This window comes from Diuraphis noxia, unplaced genomic scaffold, assembly GCF_037042655.1.
Source record: "Diuraphis noxia isolate RWA-SAM2 unplaced genomic scaffold, SU_Dnox_SAM2 contig0003, whole genome shotgun sequence".
NCBI lineage: Eukaryota > Metazoa > Arthropoda > Insecta > Hemiptera > Aphididae > Diuraphis > Diuraphis noxia.
In genome coordinates, this window is record NW_028301713.1 from 80417231 (window position 1) to 80443773 (window position 26543).

The following is a 26543-nucleotide window of genomic DNA, read 5'->3' on the forward strand; positions in this document are numbered from 1 at the left end:
GAATAATGATCATTAGCAGGTATTGGTGTGGCATTTTTATTATGAGTATTCAAAATAAATCTAATTCATACCTATAAATTCCAACTATAAACAGGCACAAGATTCAAGAGATGTCACCTTTAAATACTCATTAGTGTACTAAATTATTTACTATATGCATAAGACACCTGCTGTTATTAGCAATGTTGGGTAGTAGTGTAACGGGCATTCTATGGTTATTGGTTGTGCCAAACGGTAATCCAATTACTCAATTAGGTGCCTACTCTAAAATGCTTCTATAACGCGATACAGCCCGCAAAGACCTAATCATTTATTTTCTATGATACGACTTATTAGTATTGTATCAAAAAAAATCTAAATTTTTCTCTGTAGTTCGTACTTATTTTTTTATGGGTTTTACTGTCCACTATCGTCCGTTGGAATGCGCGAGAATGATCGATCTTTGATTACCGATGGGCATCACTGCAATACTGCTAATTGCCAATTACTGCAACAATAAGTCGCTTATTGCTTAATAGTAATTTTGGTCACTATCAGAGCCGTATTTAACGGGGCGGCGAGTTTTTGAGGATCGACATAAAATAAAAAATTAAGGGTGCCATATTTTAATTTACCCCGGGACGACAACATAGCTTAACGCGGCACTGGCCACAATCGCACTAGTGTAACAACATACATTTACTACAGAATAAATTATTATCATGACTAAATACTAAATAGATCTATTTAGTCATGATTATTATTATATTTTTATAATTTATGATACATTATTATTCTGTGAATTTACTACATATGTATATCTATTATGTAAATTTAGTGTTTACAGTATTTGGTTACATTGTTACGGTTTTAGTAGTTTGGGATTCTTTCCAATAATGCAATAACAATAATAATTCTTTTCATAATAGACATAATATCATTATGGTCGTTTTATATTGTATGAATTTAAAAATATAATATATTTACTATAAAAAAAAAAAAACTGATAAGAAAAAATTGGCGTCATGCGGCTCATTCCTTTTTATCTATAATATTGCTATGAATATTAGTAATAGGTTTTTTTGTTTCTTACATTCTGTGTCTGTCGTCGGAAACTGCTGGTGATAGGTGAATAATATTGGTCATTGGTGACATTGGTGTATACTATCATTGGTCTGTGGTATTTATGTATTTAAGTTCAAGGCAAAATATGGTGATGGTGAAAGTAATGTGTAAACTGCAAAGGTAAAACCGTAAAAGTATCAGTAAATAAAATTGCTGTTGATTATATTCATACAATCATACTCAGTTTATATGGTGTAATCAAATAGGTACTAAATAAGTAGATATGTATTACAATTTTCTAATAAATTGAATTTTGCAGTACCTAGGTAGGTAATTTTATTTAATTTTTTAATTTTTAATTATTGAAAACAGTATAAACTTAAGTAGACTTATAGAATATTTAACAGTCTAAAATATCATAATATATCATATTTATTCTTCCAAAAGTTATATTATTATACAAACAATTTATGAGCAAATCTTAGAAGCAGTAAATTAACTCTTATATTTTATTGATTTTACTGGAAATTTCTAAAAGCTGACGAGTGCTGGTGTTAAATTTGTCAGGATGTCTACAATATTAGTAATTTATGATGGATCAGTGCAGATCATTTCATTTAATCGTCCAAATAAACTAAATGCCATATCATATCAGGTAATTATGTGTAAAACTAATATTTTATTTATTTTACTTGAAAGTAACATAACTTTTTAAATATTAACTTTGTAAAAATGTACAGTGTTACAATGAAGTGACTAAAGCTCTCGCAGAAGGCGCTAAAAATGATTCTGTTTTTCTTACCATATTAACTGGTGTAGGAAAAGCCTATAGTAGTGGTACAGACCTATTTGATAGTTCTGTTATAGATATTGAAGATCGTTTGATTGCAACACGGTAAACAAATATTTCACATAGGTAACCATACTATTTTTTTTAACAATACTTATCAAAATATGTAATTACATCAACAGAGACTTTGTAAGAGCGTTCATAGATTATCCAAAGCTATTAGTTGCATTAGTCAACGGTCCAGCAATTGGAATTGCATGTACTACGTTAGGATTGTGTGATCTTGTCTATGCAACTAAAACAGTAAGTCAATTATATCGTTAGTGTTAAATTTATACAGAATATTGTTCAATTTTAGGCGACATTTTCATGTCCTTTCCACAGATTGGGTATTACTGCTGAAGGATGTTCAAGTATTACATTTCCATTAATTATGGGCAAAACTAGGGTAAATAATAATTTGTTTTAAAATATGGCTGTCTTAATAACCTTATGTGCTTACTTTTAAATCAATAGTTCAATAAAATTACAAGCATCATCGCCTCACATATTACTATTGAGTATTTATTACAATATATACCCAATAATATTATACATTGTATGGCAATTATATTTTATTTAAACATTTATTACACTATATTTTCATTGTTTGCCAAAAGATTTTACTAATTAAAATATCTGTAATTATTTAATGACAATAGAATAGAATAGTTCCATAGAGTATTACTTACATGTATTTACTATTTAGGCCATTGAATTTTTGTACTCTGGTAAGACATTGAATGCTATTGATGCTCAGAAGATTGGCTTAGTCAATGAAATTATAAATGACGGGATTGATGGAAGAAATCAATTAATTCAAAAAATCACAACTGAAATAGCTTTGTATAAATTGGTAAAAATATTTTCCAATCCTCTTTATCAATAATTCTATCTGTCAACTGTCATATTATGAAGTAATTAAATTTTTTTTTATTTCAATGAACTTTACAGCCTATGGTTTACACAAAATCAATGATGCTAAATGGTGTGATCACTAAAGATGAACTGCACAAAGCTAATGATAGAGAGATTGAAAGACTGATAGAAAGATTCAATTCAGATGACTTTCATAATTCTATTGCTAACTATTTTAAACAAAGAATGTTAAAGAATAAGTTATAAAGTATTCCTTGAGAAATATGTATCTATATATTATTGTTCACTACAATTTATGTATTTCAAACAATTTCTAGCATTTACTTTTACATCACATTATAATAATAATTTTGAAAACTGGTTGCAATATTATACACCTATTATAGTTACTCTAAGCTTTAATAGAATATATATATGTTTTTTAATATCAAAAAAAAATTTTTTTTTTGTTGATAAATATTAAATATACCTTACAGTAGCACCAAACAAATACGAAATACCTACCACAGAATACAAATATTTTAATTACATTTGCTTATGATATAGATATCAGTTGTAATATTGATTTTAGAATATACTTAAGAATATTCTAAAATCAATGGATGTAGTTAATAACCAGCATACCTACTAAATTAATAGTTTATCTATGGTTACTTGTTAGCACCAACTAATAACTATAAATACTTTAATATTTGTGGGCATATATATTATATATAGTTGGTAGGTTCATACTAATGAACGACATTTAAATCTTAGTAAATATAAGATTTAGTACAGTATGAAAAAAGTTAGGAAATAATATATTATTAAAACCTAGATTTTATATTTACAATACATAGACATATGCAAACAAAACTACAGTCTATAATCTCCAAATTCATACACCCAAAAAATTAGTCACATTAAAGAATGATTATTCAGAGATCTCCACAAGATACTCTGTCAAAGTTTGAAATATTTATGTTACAAAATACAGTTGAATGAAAATTATTTTTAAGAAAAGGTGAATGTCAGTGTCGAAAGGCAAACATTTTTGAAGAAGCGAACAAAAAACAATGTTAAATGTATATAAAAAAAATCAGCTTGAGTAAAATAATTAAGCCCCGTGTATAAGTGCATTTCAAGTAGCAAAAAAAAAAAAGAAAAATGAAAAAATTATTTAGTAGGAACACCCAAACACACACTAAAGAATATTGGTAATCGGAATAAAAATCCTCGACGAACGACCCCAAAAATATCCCTGAACTACAATATTACTCATAATCACATAAAAATTATTATAATATTAAATTACAAATAGATATATTATATAATTTACTTAATTATTTAAAAAATTAATGTATTATATAATATTATAAAAGTATAAATAATTTAAAATAAATTAATAATATATATTTTGAACAATTAAGTCAATATGATGTAAAATATACATGGGTAATAATAATTAATAATACATTTATACTCAAAGTAAATTTTTAAGTTTTTAACTGTTAAAAAAAATAGCAGGTGCAGCCTATATAAAAATATTTTGATAACAATAATCACAGTTAGTTATTGAATTGAAGTTGAATATTTATATTGATATATTGAACATTTGAAGTTTTTATGTTCTATACATTTTCGTCAAAATATTACGAAAAACGTAATATTGTATTTCAGAGTACCTACTATATACAAGGCCGTAACTGGCAAACAATTTCGGGAGGTTTAACATTTTTTTAAATATAGATTCTAAACACTTCATTTTTACGTTAAATATATAAAATGTTATTATTATCATTATAATTCAGTCTAAAATAAATAAAGTAGTAGGTACTTTTTAATTAGTCTATACACTCTATAGTTTGGTAATTAACACGTTCAATTGTTTAAAAAAAAAGTAATACAATCAAACAACACCAGCAAAAATAATGAGGCATTAAAGTCAATCTACGTGTTGACCTCGGCATTGAACGTGTTAATAATTATTATTTATTTATACATATAATACATTTGTATTATAACCATTTTTTATAATAATAATCAAATAAAATAGTAAATTTTTAAGACTACGAATTGGCCACACACTTTACACTCATGAACATATAATGAGCAAAAAGGAACAATATGCACCTCATGCGCAACTCCGCAATTACTGTTAATCAGCTTCTAATTGAATGCCTCCTCACAAAAGATGTCAGAGACAAACTTATGCTCCCCAACAACCTTTGTGAAATACTAGCACCGAACACGGAAAGAACATCTTCACTCCTAGAACTTCTTAAAGAGACAAACCTACTGCAAAAAATATATCATAAATACTTAACATACCACATACAATTCATATTATTATATAGGTATCTATTTGTATCATATTAATTATCTTATATACATTTTTTTTGTTTTCTTTATCATGCTTTATAATCCTTATGTAAATTAAAATTAAATTATACTATGTATTTCTAAAACGTCAATAACCCTGGCAGTTGAAGCGTTTTCTAAAAAAAAAAAAGTAAATTTTTAACATACCTTTTGTTTCTTTGTTCGGACCCCTGGACCCCCCAGTTACAGCCTTGACTATATATATATATATTATATAATAATTTTTTGAGTGATTAGTATAATATTACGTATTTAATATACCTATATGTAAAATATATTTATATAAATCATTTTCATGTAGGTACCTTAGTAATAATATACATAAATCTAAGGATTTTTTTCTGGGATCGTACGTCGGGGGATTTCTATTCCGGGATTCAGAATATTACATAACAGTTATAGGTCTAGAGCACACTGGAATATAGCTGGTCGATATTTAAAAAACATTTATACATTATAATCAACTAGAGTTAAATTAATGAAAAAAAGGGGGAAAGAAAACACGGGCAACTAAACTTTAAAAAGAAAAAAGAAATAACCACGAGCTATAGGTACAGTAACTTAAGGCACCAAAAATGACTAAATAATATTAGCTTAGATTGTACTATCGTAATTCGTACGTAATTTGGTATGTTTACGCTTATTCGCAGAGGCTACCCATACCCAATGGTCAATGTATAAACAATATTTACACAAAATAATTAATTATACAGTATTTTTTTAATGAGAAAAAATGGAAGGGGAACGTGAGTACCCATGGGAAAATACATTTAAAGAAGCAAAATAAAAATGTTGATGAAATTATATGCATTCTGTGAACTGCAATCTCCAATCTTCAGATTCTTAAGTCTAAAAAGTCCATTAATAAAATGAATTATTTTAACAATTTGTAATCATTAACAATAATGATTAATAAGAAACATTTATTCAAAAAAAAAATTGTGAGAATAACACACCAGGCAACAAATTGCTGCTAACAAATTTTAAGAAGCAAAAAAAATATCAGCTGAAAACAAGATACTGGAACAAACTGCAATCAATTTTAATCAACAAAACAAATAGTATTATTTGCATTAATTTTTTTTTTTTAAACAGTAAAGTGGATGTTGCTCTGCTGGACATTGGGTTAGTATAATGGATGGTATTAAATTTGAATTCAATTATATAATATCATAGTTTACGAAAAACGATTCCGTACTGAAACGGTTTGTCAGTCGTGTAGGATATTTTGTTGTAGGTATATTAATTATATTATTATTTTAAAACAATATATTATAGTTACCTAGGTATACCTATAAAATAAATTCCAAATGTATCAATTCATATTCATATTTGGAAGATTCAACTTTCTGGGTCATTCATAGTAAATGCAATATAGGTACTACAAAGTATTAGAATAAGTAACTAACAATTGGAATATAAATTATTATACTCAAGAGTCTAGAAATTTCAAGTAACCAAGAATAATATTTTTAAATTAACTAATTATCTAAAATTATTATTCTTATCAGTTCTTCCAAATTTGAACTTAATAACTAAAAGGAAAAATCTTTTGCTATAAAATTCGAACGTTTTAGAAATTTTTAACGCCTAAATAATTAATACATTTTCAGTTTAATAATTTTTGAAATTTAAAAAGTTATATATGAAAAAAAAACGTGCTTATTTAATTTTGATATTTTCCAACTGCTATTAGGTCAACTACGTATGGTTAACTTTGTATTCAATTTTCAAGTTTTTGACCCAACGAATAAAATGCTATTGACATTTAGATTTTAGAAATAGTAATAAACAAAATAAACGGACAATTTCAAGCGTCTATAAATAACTTTAAAGGAGTTGAAATATTTTGAAATTTGTATCAAGTATAATAGGAATTTATAAAATAAACATACGGTGTAAGTTTCAAGTTTCTACAGTTTTCAAATAACAATAAATAAGAATAAGAATATCGGTACAAGAGAAATTACTAACTCAAATGATTTGCATATTTTCGTGATTTCTATGTATTTAATAGTATTTTGCAAAATTCAAACTTTAAATACGTATAATTGTGACAATATTATAGTATTAGGTACAATAGTATTTGATATACTAAATCGTATTTTGCATATTTATGGGCATTTTCGGGTAGAACATATAATACCTACCATGTTTTCTTCGTATTAATGCTTACCTATTTTCTTAAAATGTTTCTACTTTTTCGGACTAAATAGCTATAACTCAAAAAATCTATAACGTGATTTATCAAATATTTGTTTTTTTTTCAGACGATAAACAACAATTGTTAGGTTAAGTATGTTAATAAACAATTTTTTTGTAAACTATTTTTATTATTTTCAACAGTTTTTTAATACAGGTTTTTTTTTTAATTTTTAGAGCATATATTTTTGGTTTTTTTCAGTGTATATTTTAAAGAATATTATTTTGTACTTTCGATGCTTAAAAGCATTTCCAATCATATTTTCGTGTTTATAAACACGAAAGATAATAGCCAATAGCCATGCGTGTTCATTATTGTTCAAGGGTATATATACTTGCCTCTGAAAATGCTTTAGTTCTCCACGCGCCACTGATCTATACAGCTTCTTCAACTTTAGGACAGGATGAATTATCAGCGAGTAAAATATTACTTTCCCTGTCCAATTGCAGTGGTGCAGGCTCGAAATTGTGGAGGCTTTGATGAAGCATGTTGTATGTATATTCCGAGGTATATTCAGAATATTTTTACCACCACCCCTAATAAGCGGCAATGACTAAAGGGCTGTCAGTTTTCAGACATGAAACAATTTTTTATTTTTTTTATTCAAATTGCTTCAAATATTTCTATATCCTGCCGCCACTGCTGTTCAACGCACAACAAAGCAAATTTACGTAAGACAGAACCAACCATGGTCAGTTATAAGACAAGAATTTCGCACGGACATAAATAGATATACAGTTTTAAGTTATAGCCAATAGATCAACTAAAGGTATCTAACCGCAATTTTTGTTTTGCGATAAAATATTCTCTACGTCGTATATACTATATGGTTCTACTAGTAATTTCAAATTACAAAAAATCGCAAGCAATGTATTAATTAGGTATCTCCTGAGTCCTGATCAATCAAAAATATTAAAAGAAACCTACCAACTTTCACCACCTTATGGTTTATACTAGCGGTTCCCAAACTGTACGACGCAGTGTCTTTACACTGGGCGCCGCGTTGCCATAGAATTTTATCATACATCCCTTTAATTTATTATGCACAAATAAATATGTATCTAAATCTTAATATAACTTATGAACTTATGCATGATTATAATTAAATAAATATATTCATATCTTTTACAAATTGTTCTGATATTTTTTTTTTGGGGAGAGTACTGTGTAAACCCCGTATTTCAAAAAAGGGCGCCACGAGCCAAAAATGTTTGGGAACCGCTGATTTATACCAACTTACAACCACGATTAAAGATCTTAAATCGTGCTTACAACTAAACTGTACATCAGACCATTGATTATAGAATAGTCTATTCATAGATCTTATACTAGACAGTATAAGCCATAAACTGGTCTATGGAGTCTGTGGCGTTAGTGGAGGTAGAACCGTCTCGCACTAACGACCAACTTTTATGACTGTTATCAGAAGGAACAAGAAAATATTAAATAAACAACAAGGGACACGAGATGTGTTTAAAGGCGTTGTGTCGCCGATATATTTATAATAAGATAAACAAACAAACGGATGGTTAAATGTACGGCGTCGCGTGAGCAGGTTCGGCTTAGCGATCGGTGAGCGTGCGCGTAAACCGTAGGAAAAGGACTGTGTCGAGAGCACGATTTAAGATATTACACTGGTTACACATCGAAATGTGATAAGGAGACGGTCAAACTGAGTCTCAAAATCAGCTGTGGAATTGCTAACAGGCGCCATCTAACGATTAAATGTGTTAAATCTTTATGAGCCACTGATTATTTATATAATCTCATGTCTGAATATCACCCACGATCTATTCTATTTGCATAAATTTACTGTAGTGTAATTATTAAGTTTGATTCGATTCATATCACCACAAGTCTATTCTATAATCAATATCAGACTTACATGACGTAACACTTTAAGAACCACTGAAACATAACTCTATATAATAATTGTCTGGAGTTCATGGTTCGTGGTTTGATCAATTCGCCGATTATCGTTACTACCTTCAGATTGTAGAAAAAATCACGCGTCGCCAGGACAGGACGTACTGATCGGCAATCACCGTCCATCGAATTACTGAATCACCCGATCACCCTAAGGCCTACGGCCGACTATTAATTTCACAGTTCGTATTTTCGTAATAACGTGACACTATCAAATTGTGATATATTATATTTTCGTCTTCTCACGTATTGCTAAGTATTATTTTAGAATAACAATCCATTTGTGGCAGTCAAACATAACGCTAAAATGGCGTCCAGACGAATCGATCCAAAAATCAAAGAATCATATTCAGCCGTCAGATACGTGCAGGTCGAAGGACTGGTGAGTAATAAATACTAATGTGTGCTAATATCCATAGATTTCGATTATTTAAAAACATTATTATTAATTCTCTCAATGGCGACCGGTGTCGGGCGCTAAAATTTTTGACTGCAGGCACTGATGAAAATTGCCAAACACTGCCATGAAGAGTGTGCCAGTGACGTGATCATTGCTCAAGGAGCACTTTTGGGATTGGTCGTTGAAGACCGTCTTGAGATCACCAATTGTTTCGCCTTTCCGAAGAGCGTCGACGAGTCCATCAATGATGGTCAGTTGCTTGATATGAATGATATGAATAATACATAGTAAAAGTAGTACTACCTTTAGTACAGAGTACATGCTAACTGTTATTCAACCACACTATTCAGTAAACATTACGCTATTTGTTCATTGTAATCTAAAGAATTTTTAATATTTTTTTTAAATTATTGGTTTGTAGTAAGTACCTAGGTAGTAAGTTCCTAAATAATATTTGTTCTACTGGATTGGTTATGACACAAGATAAAACAACTTGGTTGCATTTAAGTTGAAATAAAATTTCATACTTAATAAAACCAAAATATACACTCAAGTCATTAAATGTACCATACTTTGCTTCTTTGTCATTACTAAAAATCAGATTTTGGAGCTATATTATATAAAATTAGTATAATGATAAAAACATTACAAATATATTTGTATATAAGTATTAACTATTTAGTACATTTTGTTATAAAAAAAACTGAAACATGCACATAAAACTTTAAATTAATCTACATCTCTTTGATTTGTAGCGTGTTTCTATAGAATTTAGAACATGCCATATAAAGATACAATTTCACAATAATTCGGTCTTTAGTCATTACCATGATCCTAACTGTTGTCCTTGTTTATACAATTGAATAAGTGTTCTACAAAATATAAGTATGACATTTTTAGTTAAAGGTCTACTAAATGTATAATGGTAGGAACATACTTTTCTTTATATTTTTGCAATTTTATCAACTATGATTTCTATTACAATCATAATTTATATGAATATGCTCAAAACTATGGAAAAATGATATTTATTTAATAGTACCAGTGTTCATAAAAAAAACTTTATTTTTGTTTATTTTATAGAGAAATATCAATTGGATATGATGAAAAGTCTTCGTCAAGTTAATGTGGATCACTATCATGTTGGATGGTATCAAAGTTCTGATGTTGGAAATTTTTTAAGTTTGCCATTGTTGGAATCGCAATTTCATTACCAGACTAGCATAGAAGAATCTGTCGTCTTAATTTTTGGTGAGTTTTATTGATTTGTACTAAGCAATTGTAAGTATATAAAATTATTAGAGTTCAACATTTTAATTAGGTTAGAATTTACTATATTTTGTTCACTATATTTTACAAGTATATAAGCACTTTTCACAAACTATATTGTAAAGTTTAAAAAATTTATTTCAGTTTTCAGTATTAAAACTTATTAACCCTGTTACTATTCTAATAATGTTATTAAATTTTTATATTTTTATATTTATTTTAAGAAACCCCGTCTTACATTAATTTAAAAAACTAAAATATTGTATGTAGCATACACAGATTGCAAAGCATAAAATAAATAGTGTAGCAGTAAAAAAATTAACACTTTATCTCAAGATTCTTGAAATGTTTTTTTAATTCTAACAACATTTTTTGATACTCTATCCAAAGAGTGAATATGGCACACAAAAACCAAAACTAGTTGGTTCTGTGCATTTTCCACCAAATTCTCGATAGGTAGCAAATTATTTTAGCTAATTACATTCACCTTGTATACTATAATAGGTCTTCATTTGCAAAACTTTGACATACGGAGGAGATATTACATGATGTTCAGTTGAAGAACCTCATTCATGGCCAGATATGGCATGTTCTCTCGGGGGACAGATATTTTTAAATATGGACAAACAATTACATTTACTTGAATTTTTTTTTGATTTCGAATATGAAGACGTTAAACACTTACCATATGTGTATTTTGTCAGTAAAAACTATCCTCACTGATAAAATAGAAATGTTTAAAGTTTTTTTTTTTGTTTTTTTAAATATTTAATCTCAATTCAATTTTTAGGTATGTTAATAATAAATAAATAATTTTTGTTTCAGACGCTCCCAAAACAAATCGTGGGTTTTTGTCTTTAAGTGCTTACCGTCTTACACCTCAAGCTTTAACTATGTTTAAAGAAAATGATTTTCTGCCAGATACATTGAAATCATTAAAAGTTGGTTATGATAATTTATTAGTGAAAGTTCCAGTTGTTATAAAAAATTCTACATTGACTAACATACTTCTCTCAGAATTAAGTTTTAAAATTAAGGTTGAAGAAGGCTCTGAACATTTGGATATTGGCACTGCGTAAATAAAATAATATGATTCAATATTTTAAATATTTGTAAAAATTTACATAAATGACACATTATTTGTTGTTGTAGTACTGTTTTAGAAGGGCAATTACGTCATTTAATGGACCGGGTAGATGATCTAAATCAAGAAGCCATCAAATTCAATCGCTATCAGCAAGCAGTTGTTCGCCAATCTGCAGACAAACACCGTTACTTACAGAAACGAGTAATATTATTAATATTTAAATAATATCAAAGTAAATAATGATATAAACATTTTTTGTTATTCTATTCAGGCTTTAGAAAATCAAGCACGAGCAGCTAAAGATGAGCCACCATTACCTGAAGAAGATATTTCTAAGATATATAAACCATTACCAGTACCACCCAGGTTACCACCTATGTTAATGGCTACTCAAGTTGATGCATATGCTGAAGAGATAGCCAAATTTTCTACTCAGTCGTTGGCTAAATTGTATATGACTAAAGCTATGAACACAAACAACTAATTGTAAATAAATACTATGTATATTATTCTAAAATAGAGTAAATACATAATTTTATATTTATAAAAATAATAAATATAAATCATACTCTTTATTATAAGAGTAAATGAAATATATAAGTATACAACTGAATATATTTATTACATTTCCAATATATGCCTGTCATCATTTTGTGTCTTTGAAATGTAATATATCTTAACTCAGAAATTAATAATTTATAGACTTTATATGATCATTTAACAGAGAGATAATAGAAATATTATAGAGTTACTTCTTTTTAAAACTAAATATGATCAAAAACCTATAGATGCTTTATGCTTATTGGCTATAATATTAATTCCAAAATTTAAATTGTATTTTATTACATATATAAACATTTGGATGAAATTACATATTAGGTATTTAAATGAAGAATATTGATATTAATTATTTGGTATAATTCAAAAATATTGCTCATTTTTTAGGTACTTGAAATTTTTAGAGTACATTATTATATTTTATACATGACAATATTTTCAAAATCAATTTATACTGTAACCGATATAGGTATTTAAACATGTAAAAACAATAGGCATATTATAAAAGCATTAAATTTCAAAACTTAACTTTTTAAAGAGGAATAATGTTTTTAGTTACTCTTAGGTATTGTGTTATAAGGTAATATACAGCTATATTTACTAATATTAGCTGATATACCATCTTCACTCAGAATTGTTTTTTGTATAGGTATAATGATTTTATGTTGAATTCAAATTTAGCACATCCATCAGGTACAATTGACATTCACCACTGACCACTCATGGCACCTATCTACTTTACAACCGAGTGGTATTTTATCAATATCAGTACGAACAAGTAAAATGTATGTTATTGTATACTTTCATTCTAAGTATATTTAAATGAAGGTATTGTAAAAGGCGGATACCAATATGGTCATACTACGTTTGTTGCGTGCGGTACGTTCTGTGGTCCAGATGATGAGGTACCTATTAATATATCAGGTACCGTACTTATTGAACCTAACAATAATTTTAAAACAGTAAATGTAAAATGATTGTTTATTTAACAAAACCAAAGTTAAAAACGTAGTACACATGTATAAATAGTATTATTAGTATTCAATAACCAACTGTGCGACGGAGAGAAGACCTGTTGCCGTATCCTGCTGGCTTGTGCCGTTTTACTATCATCTCAAAGGAAGGCTCATGCCACCCTTCGCAACGAGCCCTCATCCCTCCGGAAAGTCGTACCCTGGTGCCAGATGGCTAGCGGCTCCCCGGCAACTCATTTAAGGCTAATCGTTATGTTTCAAGAGACTCGCGGGGTGTGGTTGGTAGTGACCAGCTCGCGACCTATCTTCTTCTATTAAGACGTTACCGCCACAGCTCCCGCGAGAACATCCACAAAGCCGCGGGCGTGTGACGCAAAGTTAGTCTGGACACCACCCACCCTTGCGGCCATAGGTCGCATGAAATGAGCGAAGGGGCTGCTCCAAACTCCCGCGGGACGGGATTTCGAGAGCCGCTCTCTCGGATACCCACAACGACCCTTTTCCCGTCGGCCTGGTCGCCGGTGCGGATTACTCACGCCGCCGCGCCATCCTATTGGAAGCGGTACGGTTTTTCAGATGATGGGTTTCCGTCCCCACACCGGGGCTACTCCGGGTTTTAAGTGCCTGGTCCGTGGGTGGCCCAGAGTCAGCCTCCCACTCGCACGTATGCGTTCACAGATGCGCTGGATCTAACTGTGGGCTCTCGACCAGGGTTCATGGGAGTTTCCAGCAGACGTGAGGTCGACGGCCCGAGAGTAACTCATCTCCCGCCGGTGACCTTGGCCTGAGCCTTCCGTTCGGAGGTCCTCCGTCTCCCCGTCTTTATGTCGCGGATTGGTTTTGTCCACTCGAATAGAATAAATTCTCATGCGGAGCTAGAGGGGCCAACATGGTTCACCTGTCTACCGAGTCTATCCTCCATCAGTACGCCTTAATGCAAACGTACGCAGCTCCCGGAGCACGGCCTCTAATTATTGCTGTCGGGGATTATTATTACATCGAATTATTTATCAAAATTGTATTTTGGTTAGGCATTCAATACTGAAATTTCGTGACCTAATTCATATAGCTGGTCGTACTATTCCAATTTTGTTTATTACAGATAACCGAGCCAACACGGTGTTTGTTATTTTGAATGAACAGTTGAGTAAACCCAAGATACGAGTAGAAGTTATCGACGTGATTATTCAAAAACTAATCGTATATTAGTTATACGCTAAATTATTTAACACTTAATAGTTAATTATTCTAAGTAGGAATTAGTTTGAGTCACCATTGAATATTGATTTTTATTTGTTACGATTAAAAGACGAGAATATTTTGCATTTTCTTAAAAATTTTTATCTACATCGTACCTACTGGGCACTGGCTACTGAATTATAATCATTAATCGTCAAAATCACAAAGGATAAAAAAAGTTGTGTGCCGAATTTTAAACAAGTGATGCTAATATACCTAGTATAATATCTATTTTTTGTAAACTAATATTATAATATAGGTATACTAGATAAGTATATTCGCTGTATGTTTTCTTACTTAGTTCTTGGTAGTGAACTAGTGAGTGACGTTTTATATTGCCGTAGCTATGGGCGGGAGGTTAAGGGCTCAAGCCTATTAAATAAGTAAGTTGTAGGTATCTAATCAATCCATTAATACATAGGTATAACTGTACAAGGGTTGAAGGGTAAACATGTTATTTAGGTTTGTAATTAAAGTTTTAATTTGTTATTCCCATTCGCTGTTGTCATTCCTAATTCAATTTCATGAAATCTACAATTTTATCTGAGAAAAAAATATTATAAGATATAGATTATTTAAATATACGACTAATGAAAATGAGATACTAATAATATAATATAGGTATAAGTGCTAGCAGCTAGCAGTGGTGAATCAGGAATTTTGTATGGAGGGGTTATAGCGGCTTTTGTAAATTCACATTTTTGATAAATAATATTTTTATAATGAGGATCAAGGGGGGGGGGCTATAGCACTCTTCACCCCCTTGGCTACGCCCCGGGTGGAAGTGCTTAAACATAAATAGTGACTTTACTCAATTTGTTTTAAAATAAGATAACTCTTCTAAAAATTTGATAATATCTGTAAACTGTAAATTTGCTCTAACATATAAGGTAATGCCTTATTTAAACTAAAAAAAAAAAACAGTAAATAATAATAAATTACTGTAACCAACCTTCAAAAGCTAGCACAAAAATTGATGAAATATTCCAATAATAAGTTTACAGAACTTCAATTAAGAACTAACTATAAGAATACTTTACCTGATGTGGATAGAGCACGTGACTCACCTCATAATCTTTTGGCAGTCATTGTTGCATATGAAGCTGATACGTATAAATTATGTAAGTAACTTACCAGTGGCGTATTTACAGGGGAGGTCCTGGGTTTAACCACCCACCCCAGAAAAAAAAAGTTACTCAATGTTAATGCCGGCAATGTCGCTGTTTGATTGTATTGATTCTTTTGGCTATTTGCGATTACATAACTAATTGAATGATGTATTTGGTTTTATATTTAGACTAAAAATATATCAGTTATTTCATTTTTTCCCGGAATGTAAAACAGAATTGATTTTATTACCACCTATTAGACATTACTCGACATTAGTATAATTCTAACATATATATAATAATATATACTGCATATTATCGTCTATAATAAATTTAATTTAAAGTTTTTAATTAAAATATTATTTATAAATTATAAATTATAAGAAAATGTCTAACCAGTATTATGTGTGTGCGGAGTTGTCAATAAAGAAATAGGCTGCGGTATTCAACGGGTATCAAATATTTTATTACGGGTTTTCTGATAATTTCTCTGTAACAAACTGTCCATAAAGATGAAACTATGTAAGGCAAATTAATAGGACCTATAATACACTTGTCGGCTTGTCGCCGCCCGTGCGTGCAGGCTCGTACTAAATAGTAATGTTTTGTTGCATTTTTTATATTTCTTGTTCTTTTGTTGTCACGTGTCGTTGTCGTTGCTGAATCAGATCACGTTCAATATTGTATTATCCACAAGTATGTTCACCAGAGCATCAATATTTATTCCTTACTTGGATAAATTCATTAGTGAGTTGGACGATAGGTTCATAAACTATCAATTAACTTTGACGAATTTCGACTCTTTTTTTCAAGAAAACGGTCACCTTGAAGACTAAGAATCTTTCAGATAAATGTATAGAAGAATTACAGGAAAACGGATTTTCTAACATAATATTTGAGGCAGAATACAAGTTATGGCAAAGAAAACTTATGCAAACATATTATAAACCACAAAATGCTCTGGAGACTTTAAATGTATGTAACATACCTATGTCTATTTACCCTAACATTTTTAAACTTCAAATTTCGGCTACACTTCCGGTATCTTCTAGTCTCCTCCTCTTCTTCATCAAATGAGAGAACTTTTTCAAACTTGAAGAGGATAATAACTTATCTTAGAAATTCTATATCAGAGGTACCTATTTATTTACTTATAAAGTAATGAATAACAGTATAATAATGATCCATTGAATCATATCTATTTTTATTTTAGGGAAGACTAAACGGATTAGCTATGTTATTTATAAATTCGAAAGATAAAATTACACCAATAGAGCTAATTGAAAAACTGGGGAAAAAGAAAACACGTTTACCCTTTTCAATTTAAAATTTGAAATAAAGAAAAATTAAAACTAAAAGATGACATTGTAATTAATTATTTTATTTGACGAATTAACTATATTCTAATAGATGTAAAAATTAATTTTACTAAAATTGTAACATTTTATTTCAGTTATACAATTATATTGTTTGTATTCATTTAATCTCTTTATTCCTTTGACTTTTAAAAATGTTAAGCCCCCCAAGAAATTATTGAAAATACGCCACTGGACTACCTACGATCTGAATTAATTAATAACAATATTACAATTTTTATGTAGGTACGGAGTATAATGGAATCCTAAAACAGGTTCATTAGATCGCAATTGGTTCTGTCTTCCGTGTTCTGAAAATATATCGAATAATGGTGATGAAGAGACAATCGAGACTGCCGTAAAAAAAAAGTTTCAGAGGCTGCTGACTATGGAATCACGGGATCACAAGAGGTTATACTATATAGATGTATTTTTATAACAGGATGTAAAACTCATAGAATTGCTTGTAAAAAAAGTGATTTTTTGTGCAATTTAAAGTGTTGTAGTAGTGCATTACATTATAAATTGTGAATATAAAATTGAATAAAGTTATTAACATTGTCTATTAGTATTTTAGACATTTTAGACAATTTCCTAGTCATAGTAGTAAATGTGTTAACCAAATATTTGATTTTTACAGCATTGCCTATGTTGTCAGTTAATATACCTAGGCATTGACCATATCGTTTACTAATATTATGTTCGGAATTTATGATATTGGCTAGGCATTTAGTGCCGTTAACTAATTTACCTACATAATTGTATAGATAATATATATAATTTGTGTATGTTCTCCATATTTATAAAATAATTAGGTACTGTGAGTGCAAATTGCTAAGTTCTTATTATATTATTATTGAACGTGATACAATTTGATACCTCGCATTCGAAATTCAAATCAACCACATTAGTAATATATTATATAATAATATCGTCGAGCTATGACATGAATTAATTTCATCATATCTATCTGGCTTAAATTTCATTGCAAAAAAAAACGAATTATTAAATGTATACCTTCGTATTATTTACGTTCAGTGTTGTAAAGTATTTGAGTAAAAGTATTCAAATACATTTTTACGTATTGAATACTTTTTAAAATACTTTTATTTTTGAAGTGTTTGAACGGTATTTTAAATACATTTTTTTTGGTATTGAATACTTTTTTTATTCCTTTAATACTTTATTCATTGTCAAATAATAATAATGTCATAATAATATTATAAATATAATATTATTTTATCATTTATGAACAATTCGATATCGGTTTTAGTTTTCGTCTATTAATAGCCTAACTAAATATGTTTTACTCCGAGAAACCGTCTGTTTATCGTCGACGACGATCGCAATTCGCAACGGTACGTTATCGGTACCTAATACCTAGCAGTGCGCCAGTAGAGAGAGTGTTAAGTGTTGGTGGTGCAACAATCACCAAAAAAATAACTAATATGACTGATAAGCATTTCGAACAAATTATGTTCTTAAAATGCAACACACAAATGTTCGATTAATATTATATATTAATATATTATGAATGATTCAGAATTAAATTGATTTTTTTGTTTTGTATTTGAAAATTATGTCAAATACTTTAAAAAAGTATATTTGAGTATTACTCAAATACTTTACTATAGATAGTATTTGGGTGGTATTTTAAATACTTTATTTTGTAAGTATTTGAGTAATTACTTAAATACTTTTTAAAAGTATTTTTTACAACACTGTTTACGTTTACCTATCTATATTGTACATTTATATATATATATTTAGTCGACAGCATTACATCGAGATCTTGTAGGTCAGTAGAAATTATATAAGTACTGATGAGGTAGGTACCTATTCTGACATCAGTGTTATGCTGTTGTATTATATTATGAACTTGGTGGCTTGGCTGATGGTAATTATTTGATAAACACGAGCTAATTTAGCATAGTAAATTAGTATAAACCGCATTAACCCTAGCTAATTATGGTGCATTTTTAATGTTTTGCTTTCGACGTTTTCGTAAGCAAAATGGTAATTTAAGTCTGTGTTTTAGGAGCACTTTAATAATTAATTTGATGTTCTTATACCTTTATAGTTTTATTGTTTTATCATCATATATTATTATAGATAGTTCCGCAGGTGCTCCTAATTAGTAATTTGTTAATAAATCACATATCTATAACCTAGATGGAATTCCTTTAATTTTAACCAAATTATCTGTACCTATGGGCTATGGCTATATCTATTATCAGACATCATTGTTTATGTTCAATACTGTTTATTTACTGTAATAATTATATATCTATCATCTATCTACCTAGAGATGATAAATTATGTGTTAATTATTAAGTTAATTAATTTTAAGGGTTACAAATAAATGTACGGATACTTTTTAGCTTGTTATGAGTCTGGATAGTCCTCTTCTTGAGAGGTATGAGTATGTATAGTGATGTGCGCTCTGCCAAACATTCAGACGGCACTATGGTTTTTAAAAATTTATCAAAGACAATTTCAAGGTTTCATCACTAATTTGCATTAGAATTGATTATTTTAAACATATTAGCATAAGTTAAAATTATGTATTGTACAAATCGTGTACGTGAGTGGTGTAAATAGGCGTCCACACAATTTCATGGTCATAGTCTCATAGACTATATATACCTATATAGGCTTTATATATAGGTTATCTTAAGATGCTGTATTTCTGGTTCGATTATGTAATAAATGGTATTCTCATTCCTTTTTCCTGGGCTGGAGTCCGCTTAATTTAGCCAACGCATTTGTATTTTGTTGTTTTAGTATTTGCAAGCGCCAGTGTCACTTTACTGACTAACTGTAGCTTTAGTTTGGAAAATGTCATTAAAATAGTAAAAAAATACTGCGAGGTTAGAGAACCAATAATAAAAGCTTGACTATTTTTAGTTCCAACTAACCAAGTTCCTTTTGGAATCATTATTGAAATTCAATTTAATATTCATATTATTTATCTTTCAGTAATGGGTTTCAAACAGCGATAGTAACCAGTCATAGTAATCATCAAAAATGTATTAGAAGTTAAGTATGTGTTGTAAATATAATTAACCTATGGTACAATCATATACTCTTTGTTGTTTTTAAGATCGCTTTTTTATTCATTGTTTAATAGTTTTACCATATCGGAAGAGCTCCTGCGTAAAATATATTTTTAGGAAATTAATAAATATTTCAATTTTTAGTAAAAATAATATAAATATTTTTTATAAGTACTGAATAATATTAAAATAATATCCATATATATATATATAATTTTGTGATCTGTTCTAAAATGCGAGATCGCTTATTTTCTAATTTTTAGGGGGTTATTTAACTTTAAATCGATTATTTTGGGAGAACTAAACCACCGTAAGCCTCCTTCCTGATTTCCCGATTTCCATCTATTGGTTTTACACCAAATTAAATTAACAAAATAATATACATATATTTTTTAATATTGAGTTCAGGCTTCAACATCTGAGGTCATTAACTTGGGTTATTTAGTAGGTTTATTACTGCGAGGGAAGATTCAGTTGATTAGAACTCGTATGTATGTGTGGCGAGGACTTTTCACTAAAAACTGGGGTGGTTATTTATTCAGGAACTATATACTAGTGACACAGACTGATGCTTGACTTCAGAACACGTTAAGTCAAACACCACGCATGCAATACCTGCAGGTATGTCACTATATAAAATATTATTATTTTATTAATTGTAATTATAATTACTATTAATATTTATTAATATAATGATATAATAATTTATTTTTAATGATAATGTATACATGATGGGTCTATATAACGAATATTTTTAATTTTTTGATGAATAGTTGACAGATACATCGAAATTTTGTCCTGCATTTAAATTATAGTTTTTATCGTTTCTTATTTTTTACCTTTATAACTCATATACAGGGGCGTATATAGGATTTTCTTGAGGAGGGGGATATCAAAATTTTTTTAGTGTTGATGCAACCTTTTGTTAGTTACTCCATGTAAGGCTAACAATAAAAACAATAATATTAATTTTAATTTTACTCTATTTTATTAATTTATAAAATAAATTCTAGTTTTCTGTTTTTTATATGAGTCATATAAGTGCTGAAAACTCCATGTTCGAGCAAAAAGATACGGAACTAAGACCGACAAGATATAATATAGTGAATTTTAGGGTATTTTTGAATATTATTAAGAATCATAAAACCAGAACTTATTAACTCTTTTAGAATAATTATACTCTTTAAATTTCAACTGCAAAGTTCGATGATTTTTAATTGGACATTATAACTTTTATCTTCTTCAGAAAGTTTAAAATTTAAATCAATTTATCAACCCGGGAATAACCTATAGATACATCATACATTGAATGCATCTTGAACCCGGTCGTATATAATATTTAATAGAATCGATATTTTATGAAAATATGTCACAGAATAAGACAATATGTATGTACAATATGTATTCATCTTTACTTCCAACAATATGTACAATATGTATTCATCTTTACTTCCAACAATATGTACAATATGTATTCATCTTTACTTACAACAGCTTGATATTATTTTCTTCTTACAAATTGTTGATTTGTTATATTTTAGTATAATATTCCACACTTAAATACTATCTGTGACTTATGAAGAAAAAACATTTTCAAAACATTGCTGCAAACCTAAAATTTGCTTGTGGCACATCAGTGTGAAAACCATTGAATTTTTTTACAAAAATAAACTATTGAAATTGAAGAATGGACTAACAAGTACTTTCACTCGTGGTTATGTTAGTGATTTAAAATTTTAATTAGTTCAAGACAAATTCCAACATTCATTTATTTATTAAAACATAATAATTAAGATATAATATTTGTATAAATCGTGTGTGGCATGAATACGGTGCTCTGCAGAACTCAACGCCTAATGTACATTTGAAAATATTGGAAGTCATAGGGGGTGATTACTCCTTTATAAGTGGTGTCCCCCTTCCTCTTTTCATAAAAAAGAGTCTCACAATTTAGCCAATAACGGCCTTATTGTAATTGTGTTTCGTATAACAATCTTATTTTTGTATCTGTTCGTGAAATGGATACCTATCATGCCAAGTGACACTTATATCTATATGACTATGTTTTCAACCGTAACGTACTTTTCAGCAATACGCAGTTTCAGACATAAGTATATAGCTGAATGAGCTGATTCATACAGTTAAAAAAATCTGTCCCAACACTCCCAACTGAACAGATTTTCAATACCATTATTTGGGTTATCTTAACTAAAAATAAAATACGTAAGTAATAATTATTTTTAAATTTTGGACAAATAAGTAGGTACTGTAAGTAGTAGGGGTTAGCTAAAAATGTATGGACCTAATATCGAACTTAATTTCATAGGTATGTATAATGTATTCATGTGTTATTATATTAAAATGATAATGCAGTAATATTATTAATAATATTACTAATTAATATTATATTATTATTAATATATTATTAATAATATTACTACAATAGTGCTAAAACAAAATAAACATAATTTTAAACTTTTTTTTTAGATCTAGAGTCTAGACTCTATAGATGAAGAATGTAAAAAAATGTATGTATTATAAGCATAGTTATTATTTATACATTATATTCTTTTTTCTGCCTCTAACAATAATCAAAAATTCAGTGGTAAATGCTGACTAAGAAATATTCAAATATGTGTATGCTTATTTAGTCATTTATCATTTTATAATTCATTACGTATTAGATTTTTAGTAAAATGTTAATAGATAACTCAGAAATTCAATTCACATGATAAAGATATTGCTGAATAATTCAAATTTTTCGTTTCACATAGACAAATAAATTGTTACGAAAATGAAGTATGATAGATTAATTTATATATTTATATTACGTCCTTACCATCATATTCGTATTTAATTTTAATATTTATAAAATAATTATAATTTATAATACTATTAATATTACTCATATTTTTTATTATGTAGCCATCTTGTAAATTTATTATGTCTTTGCATATCATATACTAATACATGTATATGTATAATATGTGATTATTGTTTTAAACAATGTTCATATTGTTAATTATATGTTATACAATTTTGATTGCAGAATTATTTGTTTAGAATATAGAAATAGCAAACCAAAAGTTAAATATTTAAAGTGGTCGTAATTATCAGAATTCCCTTATAAGGTTACAACTGAGTTGTTTATTCTGTCTAAAATAATTATCACGGATCTTAAATGTTAATGCATTATTATCATCTCGGGGTTCCAACTCAAATAAAAGATTGTGTTATTCCAATCTCCTTTATTGCTGTTTGAGTTAAAAAATCATAGAAATTTATCTTTTTAAATCTAAGATTTTTAAATTCAATACAAAATTTTTATAAGTTTGTCTACTTTTATTAAATAAAAAATGTCTAGCGGAAAGTCAAATTAAATTTTTATAAGCGTTTGAATTTCAAATTTTCACAACATTGGATATTTACTCAATTTCTCTTATATGTTATATCGATATTAATACTTTTTATTATTCAAAAACAAATAACTGCACGAAACTTGAAATATACATCACTATATGTTCATTTTATTAATTCCTATACTTGATAAATTTTAAAATTTTCAAAATATTTTGACTTATTTTGAGCTGTTTAACGACATTTTACATTTTAAATTGTTTTCTATAAATGTATAGGCACATTTTTTTTAACCATTTAAAGTTCAAATTTTGACAAAATGTATAGATTATTTAGTAGTTAAAAATTTCTAAAACGTTCAACTTTTATAGCTAGGAATTTTTTGTTAGTTATTTTAAGTTAACATTTTGACGAAATTACATATTAAATAACGAAGAATAACAATTTTAGTTATATTGTTGTAAATTAAAAATATTATTTATTAGTACTTGAAATTTCTAGAGTATACTTTATGTTTTTATATTCCAATTAATATTAAAATAGTTATAATATATTTAATGACTCATACTAACTACACTAAATAGCAGTGGAGCCGGTGGTGGCCAACATGAAGGCCAAACATCTCAAGAGCCAAAACGTTTATAAACAATAAACATGTTTTATAATTTTTTAAATTTTATTGTATTTTATCGTTAATAAGAAAATATTGGTTTTTTTTTTAATTGAGCCTCGATAACAAAGGTTAATGGCCTTAAGCATTAATATTTTTTTACACAAAAACGGAGCTTAACAATAATATATACATAACAATAAAAATAGTATGAAAAAAATCTAGATTAAATTAGTTGGTAAAGTTTAATTTGTTTTAAATAACTAATTAATTTTTCAATGTTGATTGGCTGAGGACTTAGAGCTTCTTCCAGGTTTTCTTCTATGTTGAGCTTAGCTCTGATGTCGGTGAAGTTACGGCAGTGGCATATTAGATGAGTATAATATTGTGTATATACAATTACTATGAATACATAATATGATGTATAATTGAGTGAGTCGGTACTCTGGTACATGATGAATCTGATTTGATTAATTTGGATTTTTTTTTTTGAAATACTAATAATATAATTAATATAGTATACATTTTCCTAGACTGACAAACCGTCTCCGCTCAGAATCGTTTTTCGTAATACAATGATGTAATTATTAATACTATCCATTACAGTAACCCACTTATAAAGTTATAACCTACTGTTTAGCAGAGTGACATCCACTCATCCACTTTTTTAACTAAACTTAACTGAAAACGAACAATAAAGGGTATATAACATATTAGAAATATTCAAATGTTCTAAAAAGTATTTTTAGAAATGGTTTTTTTTATTGTGTTTTTATTCATCAAAAGTTGAAAAAACGTTTGATTGATCAAAAAGTTTGAAAATCTAAGATTTTATAATAAGTTGTTGTTGTATGTTGTTTATACATATTAATTATTAAATTAATTTTAGTACATTTAACTTGATACAAAAATAGTTTTCCAATTTTCATAATGATGATTTATCACATAGATACAATAATATAATTTAATAGTTTGCATGAGAACTAAAAAACTGACCGTCAATTGATAAATTTACAATAGAATGCTTCACCATTTCTTCGTTTGATTAATGATGTCATCAACGCGTGATATTTAGATAATAAATTAATTATATGAATTATGATCTTACCAATCTTATTATACCTTACTTATCTAATAGTAATAATTTTATCAGAAGCCAACAAATTTAATATTATAGTATATTAATAGCCAAGTCAGTAGTCACCAAGATTATCGTAAAGTCATTAATCATTGGACAGTGGACACTATTATAATTATACTAGTATATGTAGTATTAATCAAATATAAATAAATTGAAAACAATTATTATTGACAATAAGCATCGCATCGTTTAAACCATAATTATAAGCATCTAGGATATTGATTATTATTAAAACATTTGAAACACTGATTAAAACACTAATTTGATAATATATAAATTGTTTTTGTTGTTGCTTCATTGCCTACATAGGTAGGCATAAAACTATTACCTATTCGTAATTCGTGGCGATCGGAAAAAAATACAGCGGACAGAGCGAATTGCCGAGTTTTTAAATAAAATAAAGTTTTAGATGATTAAATATTATTATTTCGACGACTCCACGCTGGGAAGTAAGTAAAAAGCATAACAACATTTAAGTGTAAATAATATATTTTATATTTAATGTATATAGGTGACGTCGTCGACTGTAGAGGTGAGTACCCACTGTATAACTATTTCCTGTATGCGAACGAACGTGTGTTCCCTACACAACGATAATATAATAAAAGGGTCCCCCTCAGTCAGGGCCTCATCCCAAAACGCGGCAATACAACATAGTACTATTATAATAATGATAATAATAATAATAATATTACAATATTATACGTCGTCATAATATGTTTTGTAGGCGTAGGACGTATGCCAAATTGCCAATGTGATTCGAACCGGGAAAAATAATTACGTATTTCAAAATCTCGACGACCGAAAACCGGTCGTCAGGAACTTTTGCAATTATTGTAAAGGCGTCTGACGGTTAATAACACAACGCACTGAAAATGTGCGTCTTTGGCGGCCGTCGACTGTGCCGTGTGCCAATAGTTGTTTTGTGGTGGCGGAGAAAAGAGCGAGAGGAGGAAAACGCGTACCTATTTCGAAATCCAAGGGGTTCGATGACGATCGGGGGCGGCAGGGGATGCGTGCGCGGGACCGACCGTCGTCGGCGGCGCGTTAGGGCGTAGACCCTGTGAAATATCAACGAAACGCCGGATCGGGACAGGCGGCAGCACCGTTGCGCGACGGGCAAACGGGACCGGGCGAGCGCCGAGC

General features: G+C 28.9%; 2 protein-coding genes and 1 pseudogene across 6 annotated transcripts; all 3 read left to right on the top strand.

Annotated features, from left to right (window-relative positions):
- The first annotated feature begins 1028 nt into the window (after positions 1 to 1028).
- LOC107170053 (enoyl-CoA delta isomerase 2-like) lies at positions 1029 to 3161 on the top strand. Of its 4 annotated transcripts, none has more exons than XM_089222155.1 (7): positions 1029 to 1374; positions 1583 to 1699; positions 1785 to 1939; positions 2017 to 2137; positions 2193 to 2282; positions 2583 to 2729; positions 2828 to 3161. In XM_089222155.1, the coding sequence occupies exons 2-7, from the start codon at positions 1613 to 1615 to the stop codon at positions 2996 to 2998; spliced, it is 771 nt and encodes a 256-aa protein (XP_089078281.1). In that variant the 5' UTR covers positions 1029 to 1374; positions 1583 to 1612; the 3' UTR covers positions 2999 to 3161. The 4 variants fall into 4 exon arrangements, with proteins under 4 accessions (XP_089078281.1, XP_015375549.2, XP_089078282.1 ...); XM_015520063.2 differs by having other exon boundaries at positions 1029 to 1370; XM_089222156.1 differs by having other exon boundaries at positions 1029 to 1224.
- Positions 3162 to 9337: 6176 nt separating this feature from the next.
- eIF3h (eukaryotic translation initiation factor 3 subunit h) lies at positions 9338 to 12606 on the top strand. The gene is made up of 6 exons (XM_015519976.2): positions 9338 to 9624; positions 9739 to 9892; positions 10726 to 10893; positions 11737 to 11986; positions 12064 to 12199; positions 12270 to 12606. The coding sequence occupies exons 1-6, from the start codon at positions 9550 to 9552 to the stop codon at positions 12480 to 12482; spliced, it is 996 nt and encodes a 331-aa protein (XP_015375462.1). The 5' UTR covers positions 9338 to 9549; the 3' UTR covers positions 12483 to 12606.
- A 424-nt stretch (positions 12607 to 13030) lies between these two features.
- LOC149057850 (uncharacterized) lies at positions 13031 to 17796 on the top strand (annotated as a pseudogene). Its single transcript, XR_016191137.1, has 4 exons — positions 13031 to 13480; positions 14633 to 17013; positions 17092 to 17245; positions 17480 to 17796. The product of XR_016191137.1 is annotated as an uncharacterized LOC149057850 (transcript).
- The last annotated feature ends 8747 nt before the right edge of the window (positions 17797 to 26543 follow it).